The sequence below is a fragment of the Mytilinidion resinicola genome, assembly GCF_010093595.1.
Source record: "Mytilinidion resinicola strain CBS 304.34 unplaced genomic scaffold BDZ99scaffold_4, whole genome shotgun sequence".
Lineage (NCBI taxonomy): Eukaryota > Fungi > Ascomycota > Dothideomycetes > Mytilinidiales > Mytilinidiaceae > Mytilinidion > Mytilinidion resinicola.
Window position 1 is genome coordinate 86,961 of NW_022985440.1, and position 10,489 is coordinate 97,449.

Sequence of the window (10,489 nt, forward strand, 5' to 3'; positions counted from 1 at the left end):
GGCACAGAATCTCAAGAGTCCTGTAAGGGAAGAACCATCCGATTGGCACAATATTGACGACGATGATTACAATGGAACGGATCTCGTGGCAGAGCAGGATGAGCGGTCGTTTGTGTCTAGAGAAGAACGGACCACCATTAAAACAACAAGCATTCGAAGATCGTTGAGTCAAGTGACGTCCGATGTCTCATTACCCGCCCCGAAATTGAGGAGCCAGGAGCAACATTCTTCTCCGCAAAAGAAAAAGCTCAAAATTGAAAACGCCACTCCAAGTGCGTCTTTCTCTACAGGGAAGAACAAGAGGGTCGTGCCAGACACAATCGCGGACTCTGAAGACGACGAAGACGATTATGGTGTTATGGAATCTCAGCCTAAAAACCCACTCAGCTATTCGGTCCGGTCACCAAAGAAATTAGCGTCACCAACGAAGCCAATAAAGACCCTTGTACCGTCTTCATCGCCTGTCCGCTCACAGGCTGCTCCGCACCATGCATCGCCATCTCCACAAAGAAATCGAGAAGACCTAGGAATCGTTACGAAGAAACAGACTCTGCCCTTGTCCCAACGCGAGCCCCAGTCGGCCCCTCATTTCATTGCAGAGTCACAGAACATCGACTCAAAGGAGCTGACTTTTGCCGAACTTGATGATGCGCAGAAAGGTCTCATCTCGAAGATTTTGGCCGGTCCAGAAGAGAAGCTCCGTATGCGCTTGGAAGACACGTGCTCCGATATTCAGGCTACGCGACACGAAATCATCTCTTGTTTTGAAGCTGGAGATAATGTGATTAACTTGCAGCAGAGACTTCAAGCCCAAGTCACATCTCTACGGACGAAGAAGCAATCACTTGAGCGACTACTCACCCTTAAAGACGATTTTCTCAACTCTATGAGGGAAGCGGACGGCTGGCGCCGACGGATGAGAGACAATTTGCGACAACGCTTCCCAAGTAAAGCAGAACTGGAAGAAGCGATGGAGATCTCAAAATCTTTGAAGGCTATCGAAGAGGAATCATTTTCCGTTCTCGAACCTGCTGGCCTCCTAGGCGACCCGGTTTATCTCCAAGAGATTACTCATTCTGTGGCCGATCGCTCCGAGGTTGTAGTCCAGTCGACTCAAGTAACGCCGAGGCTGGACCTTCGAATGAATCAGCTACGATCAGAGGCAAACCCTGCTGCTGCTGCACAAACACAATATGTGAAACAAACACAGATAACTTCCAACGGAACCTGGAAACCTGCTCATGGAGTTCGATTTGCCGAATCACCAATGGCTGATGGAGAGCCGGTCAACGAAGCTACTATATCAGTATTCTCACCCAAGGTGACTGAACGCAATCGTATACATGGCACCACCTATGAATCTAAGTCTGTCTCAAATTATGACCAGGCATTCGACACAAGACCGCGGAACCCGCAATACAGATCTGATCATGCCCCTGAAGTGGAAGCATTCGCCCGAGACGAGAGTGCGCAATTTTGGAACCCAAACGAACACATCCCGGATGAGGAGTATGGAGAAGACTTTGATCCAGAAGAAAACTTGTTCCAGCCTCACATGGGAGAGGGGCGCGTTCAAGATAGCGACGATGATTTCCACGACGGTGAACTTGACGATGAAGCTTTACTAGAAGTGGAAGATTCCGAATTCCAGGAGCCAAAACAAGTATTCGACTGGAAGGGCACTCCACGTGATGTTCTTGCGGAAACATCTATAAACCCTACCCGCCTTCCAAAGCCAGCCTCCCGGCCATCGCCTAAGAAATCGCTGCTAGAGAAGCCTGGCATTGACCCGGCATTGATGAACCATCCATGGTCGCAAGATATAAAGCATGTGTTGAGGAGTCGATTTACACTCAAGGGATTCAGGCCCAACCAACTCGAAGCCATCAATGCTACTCTCAGTGGTAAAGATGTCTTTGTACTGATGCCTACGGGCGGCGGCAAGTCTCTTTGTTACCAGCTGCCCTCAATCTTAACGTCCGGAAAAACCAAAGGAGTGACCATTGTAGTGTCTCCCTTGCTAAGCCTGATGGAAGACCAAGTCAACCACCTCAAGAAGCTCGATATTCAAGCTTCCTTAATAAACGGAGACTCGTCTCCGGAGGAGAAAAGAGTCATCACGACCGCGCTTCGGGACCCGAATGTTGAGCGATACATTCAATGCCTTTACGTCACGCCAGAAATGCTGAGCAAGAACCAGTCTATGATCAACAACTTCTCTGACCTACATAGACGAGGCCGTCTTGCGCGGATAGTCATCGACGAAGCTCACTGTGTCAGTCAATGGGGTCACGACTTCCGGCCTGACTACAAAGCTCTTGGAGAAGTGCGACGGCAATTTACGGGCGTGCCTGTTATGGCATTGACTGCGACTGCTACGCAAATGGTCAAGAAAGACGTCATGTTCAATTTAGGTATCGAGGGATGCGCAGTCTTCACACAAAGCTTCAATCGACCTAATCTTACCTACGAGATTCGGAAAAAGGGCAAAGATGTAATTGGCGACATGGCCAATACAATCAAGGGGAAGTACAAAAACATGTCTGGGATTGTTTACTGTCTTTCTCGGAAAAGTTGCGAGGAGAACGCAAAGAAACTCCGTGAAATCCACGGCATTTCAGCACACCATTATCATGCTGGGTTGGAGCCTAAAACTAAGTCAGAGGTGCAAAGGCAATGGCAACAAGGGGTCTACCACGTCATTGTTGCTACCATCGCGTTTGGAATGGGTATTGATAAGCCAGATGTGCGGTTCGTGATGCATCACAGCATACCAAAGAGCTTGGAAGGCTATTATCAGGAGACTGGACGTGCGGGCCGTGATGGGAAGCTATCTGGTTGTTACCTGTACTATGGGTACGGGGACACGAGGTCGCTGAAACGAATGATTGACGATGGTGATGGCGTCTGGGAACAAAAGGAACGACAACGAGCGATGCTTCGCAACGTCGTTCAGTTCTGCGAAAATCGAAGCGACTGCCGCCGAGTACAGATTCTGAAATATTTCAGCGAATCGTTCCGTCGTGAGGACTGTAACAATACCTGCGACAACTGCATGTCGAATGCTACTTTCGAGACTAGGGACGTCACCGAGTACGCAGCCGCTGCGATAAAATTGGTGGGCAAGATTCAAAAACATAAGGTAACGCTCTTGCATTGTGTTGATGTATTACGTGGTGCGAAAGGCAAGAAAATTGGCGCATACAGCCAACTGCAAGAGTTTGGTGTGGGTGCAGACCTGGAGCGTGGAGATGTTGAGCGTTTGTTCCAACATCTTATAGACGAAGAGGCTCTTCAGGAGGAAAGCGTCATCAATAAAATGAAATTCGCGACTAATTATATTGAAGTAAGTACTTACCTCTCTTTCCTATATCGTATGCTGACTTGCCTAGCTTGGGCCAAGAAGTGACGAGTACGTCAGACGTAGGAAACCTCTGAGCCTGCAGGTTCGCCTTTCACCAGATGCGAAGCCGAAAGCTGCCAGACCTACAGCAAAGAGGAATGGGAAGCAAGCACGGACGGGCGTAGCGGCCGCTCGAGCAGACTATCCCTCAACCAATCTGTCTTCTCCCGTCGCGGCTGCTACTAAAAGGCGCAATCGCCGTATCGTTGAGGAGGACGAAAACAGTCAGGAAGATGAAGATCCCGACAGTGAGGACGACCAATTTGTGGTTGCTGACGACTTCTTCGAATTTTCTGACGAAGACAACGAGTTGAAATCGGCGCCGAAGGCTAAAAAGCCGCCACGTACCAAACGACGAGATCCTGGACCTCCCATCACCATTGACGAAAAAATTGCCAACTTGGACCCGTTGCAACAGAGTGTATTGGAGAACTTCATGGAAGAAGCCAAGAGAAAGGCCAAGAAAATCATGGTCCTCAGGAGCCTTCGTAGCCAGCCATTCTCAGACACTATTCTCCGCGAGATTGGCATTTCGCTTCCGACTACCCAAGAAGAACTCTTCCAGATTCCAGGCATCAACGCAGACATGGTTCGATTGCACGGCAAAGTCTTTCTAGACCTGGCCAAACGGACAAAGGAAATCTTCCTGCCTCAGGATCCGAACCATCAGATTGTCAATTTGATTAGCAGCGATGAGGAGAGTGATGCTCCAGAGGAGTACTCTGCCAGTTCTGAAGGGGAAGAGGACGACGAGCCTCTGCAACGTAGCTCTTACTTCCCGCCTCCCGACGTTGCCGCTTTCAATAAGCGATTGTCTCAAGCTGCGGGAGTTCCACCGCAGCCGGCAAGACCTCAGACTTCGACTGGTGGCCGATCAGGAGGATACCGAAGTGGATCGAAGAGCAAGGCTTCTTCTTCGAAGTCGGCCTGGCCGAAGAGTGGTAATAGGTCATCCGGAGGTAGCAAAGGTCGACACTCAGGCGGCGGCGTCTCTAAGAGCAAGAAGGCTCCTAAAGGAAGGACAGGCGGTGGGAACACGTTTCAACGTAGCGGCGGTGGCGGCGGCGGCGGAGGAGCATTTGGGGGCATCGGCATGATGCCGACGTGATCTTTGTTGCTATTAATGGCTTTACGATTGACGCATGGGCGGCGCTGGGGCTTTACGCATTACGATCATCTGTGTAACATTGCGACAAGCAAGCACGGAAGTAGTCTTTATATCATAGATCATCCTGATATTTCAAACTTGGTATCTTTTTTGTACAATTCCTACGTACGCGAGCACGACGCCACCTTTTCACGTATGACCCTGAGACCTGACCCAACTACTTGACAGCCCTACTGAAAGCCCTCCACATCCTCCTCCGACTCCAGCTCCTCCTCCTTGACATACCCCTCATCCCCATCCTCCATGTCCACATCCTCAGCCTTGACCTCCTCCTCAATCGGTGGCAGCACGCCCCCATTCTGCTTCAGCGCCGCCACCTTCGCCTGCGTCATCTCGTACACGTACTGCCCGAGGTGCTCCACCCCCTCCATCTCCGTCCACTCCGCTTTGCCGATTAGTAGGCGCGTAGCGGGATACATCTCGTTAGTGACGAGCGAGAGTTTGTCCTCGCGGCGCAGCAAGCGATCAAACGCCTCCTTGAGCTCGAAGCAGGCCTCGAAGACGTCGCGGCGGCCGAGGATATACAAGCCGAGACGGGCGCGGGAGAGGGCGACGGTGAGGCGGCGGATGTCGCGGAGGTAGCCGACGCGGGTGGTGCGGGTGAGGGAGAGGATGATATCTGGAGTTACTTGTCAGTCACATGATCATTTCGCGATTTTGATAAGGGAGGGAGAAGGGGGTTCTTACAATCATTTTGCTCGCCCTGGTACTTATCCACCGTCGTGACAATCCTCGGCATCCCAAACAGCCTGTTCTTCGCGCAGCGGTGTGTTAACACGTCCCGAATCAGCGCGCGCTGTCCGGCATACGTAGTTAGTATCGAGATCTTGGAGGCCGGGTAGCCCAGCAGCCGCATGTACATGAACAACGCGACGGCGTATTCGGCCTCGCCGAGGTTCTGGATGAAATGGGGCGTTGGTTCCATTTCGCCTTTTCCTTTGTAGTCGGGCACGTTGATGAATTGGTAGTCGTAGCGGAAGCCGGCGTTTGCGGTCTGGAACTCGGGCGCTGTTTCGACGATGGGGAGATTTCCGAGACGATGGTAGCGCCATTTGTAGAGCTCGGCAATACTGGGGCGGGCGCGGCCCTGCTGGTCCAGCATGATGGTAGGGACACCCAAGCGCACAAGTCGGAGGAATAGGCTCTGCTCGAGGTTGGCATATTGTCGGAAGGCGAGATTTTGGATGATGGGGGAGTTCTGGAGGTGGTCTCCGCAAAGCACGACACGCTGTAGAGGTAGCTCCCCGTTTTTAGGGTGCTGAAGAGCTAGAGGTATGAAGTTCTCAATCTCTGTAATCTGTGCTGCTTCCTCCATGATGACATTGTCGTAATGAAAGCCAAGATTAGCAATTTCTTGTCTTCGCATAGCGGCGTGGGTAGATGTCATAGCAACAATTCGAGCTTCCTTGACGAGCAGGTAATTAGCTTTGTCCCGCGGCCTCCCTAGAATCTCAAAAGGACGAATGTCCTCTAGCTCGGTGAAAATCTTCTCGACGTGTCGGTAGCAGCCTTCGACTACATCCACGATCTCTTCGCGCGTTGAATCCGGTTCAAATAGAGGCTGGGGAGCAGTGGAGAAATACATCTGGAACGGAAACTGGTTGATGATCTGCTCGATCGTGAAGTCGTCAGACTGCACGAGGTCCCAATACTTCGTCCATGCTGGTAACACGTAGACTGAATTGAAATACCCAGCAGTCTCACAGGAGCTTCCGTGGGCCCCAGGTGCGCCAAAATTCTGCGCGAGGCGGTCGACCTCTTGCAAAAAGCGTGCTCGATTCTCCAAGAAAGATTCCACACGGCCATATTTGCTGTAATTGGCTTCCGTTTCAAGTTCCTCCTCACCATGACCGAGACGAAGAAGGTGGCGTTCGTCAATGTCGAGCGCCACAATCTTCTGGAAAAGCTGATTGAGCGCTTGATTGCTATGTGCTATGAGTAAAGTCCGCTGGTCTGGGAAGTTGTGATATATGTTGTTTATGATCTGGGTAGCAACATCCGTCTTTCCGGTACCGGGTGGGCCGACCACAACCGTCAATCCAGGCTGGGTACCTGAGGTTATGGCCTCGATTTGCGTAGGGGTAAATCGAACAGCGTTCAACCTTGGTGCGTCCGTTGGATATGGCCCGGTGTTTGGTGGTTTGTATGTAGATACTTGCAGAGACTCATGTACAGGCTGTGGCTGTGTGATCTCAACTTGATCTCGTCGTCGTTTCTTGGATGGCCTAACTGGGATTGGCTCTGCATCCCCAGCTGGGAATTCCACTACGTAAGGAGGGCCAAAGCTAGAATCTGCATCCTCGTGAGGCTCAATTGATTTGCCTGGTAAGCTCTGAATGAGATGATGCCAGTCAAGGAAGGTGTCGCGGAAATCTATCGAATGCAAGCGGTTTGAGAGGCGCTTGTAGGTCGCTGATGTAGGATCTCCATATCCCAGAAATACCTCTTGGAGCCACGACGGCGCCGGTATATCGGACAATGTGAGTTGCTTGATGGATTCGAGAATTGGCTTGAAGTTATTTTCGCGTCCTCGGCGGCGAACAATGAGGTTGATATTTTCATAAACGCTTGGTTTGCCAGTTGCAACTCGATCCATGTCTTCTTTATACGCGACAGCGTCTAGTCTTACGAGCAGTCTCCGTTGTCGTGGTCGGTACGATTCGCCATCTTGATTTTGATGATCACGGAGCGGGCGACCCTTTTCGTCCTGGACTTGTATGACCTCTGCTGCCCTCAATCGTCGGAGCCCTGCCTTCTGCCCTGAATGCTGAGGTTGATGCCCATTCCTCATTGGCATGTCTTCATCCACGGGATGAACATCCAGTAGAAAGACAACATCATCAGCGCGCAGAGAGTCCCAGTCCTTTCGTACACCGTAGTTCAAGCGGCTCACATCCAATATGATCTCAGCCTTTACTTGAGCAGGGTGCTCGTCTCCAACCTTGGCGGGTGCAACATCAATGATAGCGGGTTTCGATATTGGCAGAGCCATGCGCGAGAATCCGTTAAATTTAGTGCCTGTTCCAGCAGATTTCGGCTGGACTCGTCTGATGGCATCTTCCATATCTTTTCTAATTTCGTAAAAGGACTCGCACCGATGCAAGATGAACGATCTCCAGAGGAAATCGCCTATTGTGAGGTACTGAAGATTCAACTTCGGAATGGCCAGTGGTCTCGAGCCGTTGTATGACTCGTTCCGCAAAAATGTCGGTTCGTATAAGATACGCTCCGTTGGGAGGATGGGCATGTTCCTCACTGCCTCCTGAAACGTTGGTCTCCTCTCGTGCGCCTCAATGATCAGTTCCGCGAAGAAATCTCGGTCCTGCACAAGAGACGATGATTTGGGGTACTCTGTACGGAAGCCTAACAAACCACACAGCTGAACTATCTCATCAACTGTAAGCTCTTCCAAGTGCCCTTCCAGGTCAGCTCTCTGGTTCAGGGAGCCATAATTCGACAGGGCCAGGATGGTCAGTTTCGATTTGAAGTGCTTGAATGCTGTCCGCTGTAGCTTGGCTAGTTTCAAGCAATGCGCCTCGTGGTATTCGAGATCCGTTTGATGTTGTCCTGTCTGATCGTTGATTGGGAAATACGTGAAATGGCGTAGGAGAATGTATAGGTCTCGGAATAACCCATTGTCCTCGTCGGTATACATAGGGGAGAGTCGAGTCGCGGGGAGTAGATTCAAGTCCTGCAGCAATGTGCTGACATACCTCCTCGTAGGAAGCTGGCTCTGGAGGTCAGTGAGGAGCTCGACGAAGCGCTCACAGTAGCTAGCATTATCCGAAGTCGTTTCGCCGTATATTCGGTCTAGGAAGTCCAATAGCAGAGTGTACAGCCAGGACCGTTCAAACCGCAATCTTGCCTTGACATCGTCGTCTGCAGAGTCGAGGCGTTTCGACATGGCCCTCCATGCTTTCTTCAGCACTGGATTCTTCTCGAACAAACGATCCCTGACCGTATCGCTGTGTAGGTTTTGCCATATCGATATGGACACTAGGGGGGCACATTCCTTTCTAACCAGCCCGCTGTCTAAGGATTGGAAGGCGCCAATGATGAAAGAGATGAGTTGTGTACGGATCTTCATGGGGAGCGAATCGTCGATGCTCATGGAGAGGATTCGACGGAAGAAGGACGAGAATTCGGAGGGCTTGCTATTGAAGTGATCTGGTTTATCATTAGTCTGGGCTTCAGTAGATCGAGATTGGCAACTCACCCCAGGACGGTAGGTTCTCTCTTCGCTTCACGTTGACCATCAACGCAAGCAAGAGGATCTGGTGGTTCGAGGCGTCCTCGGAGTATCCAGGCCAGAGGTACTTCTCTAGCAATTGCAAGTTCTCCAGGACTAGGAGAGATCCAAAAGCGAAGTCGGTCTTCTCTAGCTCATCCCATAGCTCTTCCTTGACGATCTTCTGGTTGATCTTCGTTGGCTTTGACGGGTTTAGCCAGTGCTTTCGCGCCAGCTGCGCAAAATGGTTCTCTCCGTGCAGATCTGCGACGGTGGGTCGTGTATGTATCGCGAACACGTTGCTGTTGTCTTCCATGCTTGCGATGTCCGGCTGGGCAGGTTACTTCGAATCGTGATGTCCCGTTAGGACTGGGTACGTCGAATGGCGTTCGCGCTGCGAACGGCTAGTTCTTTAAGCAAGGCACAGCGTGCTATTTGACCGTGGAGTGGCGAGCAACGTCCAGCTTGAGTCCTGGGTCAAAGTCGAGATGGCTGGATCCGGGTCGGGCAGTCACTTCGCGACGCTGCCTGCACGCGTGTATCGCAACCGTTTTCCAGTGAAGTGATATGTCCTTCAAGCTTAGCGTAGTCGAATATCAAACGGAGAGGCGTGGGTTCATGGTGGTGCAGCCTTTGCAGTTCGGCGACGCGCCTGCAACTTTTCGCGATGGAGCTTTGCGATCAGCCTTGCGCTTGTCACGGGCCTTGGCTTCGACATTCAACCTCTCCCGTCTCTCCGCAGCACTCCACCTCCGAGCTCCCACGACACCCCCATCAACCGTCATGGCTACCGAAGAGAGGACCACGCCAGTCGTGCCGCACAAGCAGATCGATGGAGACTACCCGGTGAGTCGCCCCGGGCCACAATGCTGTCTCAATGGCTTTCTCAATTGCTAACACGGCCCAGCTCATCGACAGTGACCCGTAAAGCCGCCTCGATCCTCAACCTCTCCCGCACACGCTGACAGCAGCAGTCACTTCAAGCGAGTGGTGAAATATGCTCGGCCCTCCGACTGGGCTTACGGCGCCGGATTCTCAGCCATTGGTCCCGCGCTGATGCTCTACTGGGAGCGAGTCTCCCCGTCCTATGTCGGCAAAGGCGGTTTCGCACCCATTATGCGCCTAACGGGAGCAATTGGTCTCACCGGCGGCTTTCTTTTAGTATACTCCAATTCCATCCGTGCGTATCAACCCATCAACTGCAGCACAGCATCCATATTCTAACAACCCGGGCCCTCCCAGACCGCTTCTACGGCGCGAGCGAGAACCGACGGGAAATCGACATGGACATGCGGGAGATGGTGGACAGAGTCAAGGCGGGCGAGCCGCTGTACGGCAAATCGTCGCTGTCGGAGCACTTGCAGGGCGTTGCAGCGCGCAACTCGAGATACGCAGGCACCTTCATTCACGTGCTTCCGTGGTTCAACTTTGTTAATCACCCGCATCATGGTGTGGACACGGCGAAGTACTATCGGCAGGCTGAGCGGGAGCTGGAGGAGGAGCGGACTAAGTCGTGAGGGGCATTTCTGAGCTCTCTTCCCCATTTCGGGTTTTTCGTTTGGTGCGTGGTTGTAAATAAGTATGTGCTATCAAATCTAAAATGCCCAAATGCATCGCTCACAATGCCGCCCTCCACTCTGGCGCGCTGTATACAGCTATTCATGGGTAACTATACGACAGGAATAACGAA

General features: G+C 51.9%; 3 protein-coding genes across 3 annotated transcripts; 2 read left to right on the plus strand and 1 right to left on the minus strand.

Moving 5' to 3' along the window:
• Positions 1–1,964: 1,964 nt before the first annotated feature.
• BDZ99DRAFT_459455 (ATP-dependent DNA helicase) lies at positions 1,965–4,653 on the plus strand. Its single transcript, XM_033719167.1, has 2 exons — positions 1,965–3,346; positions 3,393–4,653. The coding sequence occupies exons 1-2, from the start codon at positions 2,030–2,032 to the stop codon at positions 4,509–4,511; spliced, it is 2,436 nt and encodes an 811-aa protein (XP_033580639.1). The 5' UTR covers positions 1,965–2,029; the 3' UTR covers positions 4,512–4,653.
• Positions 4,635–9,115, minus strand: BDZ99DRAFT_495326 (uncharacterized protein; the record flags this gene model as incomplete). Its single annotated transcript, XM_033723368.1, has 3 exons — positions 4,635–5,190; positions 5,259–8,738; positions 8,788–9,115. The coding sequence occupies 3 exons, from the start codon at positions 9,113–9,115 to the stop codon at positions 4,742–4,744; spliced, it is 4,257 nt and encodes a 1,418-aa protein (XP_033580640.1). The 3' UTR covers positions 4,635–4,741.
• Positions 9,116–9,567: 452 nt separating this feature from the next.
• BDZ99DRAFT_459457 (NADH-ubiquinone oxidoreductase-like protein 21 kDa subunit) lies at positions 9,568–10,479 on the plus strand. Its single transcript, XM_033719168.1, has 4 exons — positions 9,568–9,645; positions 9,707–9,723; positions 9,774–9,979; positions 10,042–10,479. The coding sequence occupies exons 1-4, from the start codon at positions 9,583–9,585 to the stop codon at positions 10,314–10,316; spliced, it is 561 nt and encodes a 186-aa protein (XP_033580641.1). The 5' UTR covers positions 9,568–9,582; the 3' UTR covers positions 10,317–10,479.
• Positions 10,480–10,489: the final 10 nt, after the last annotated feature.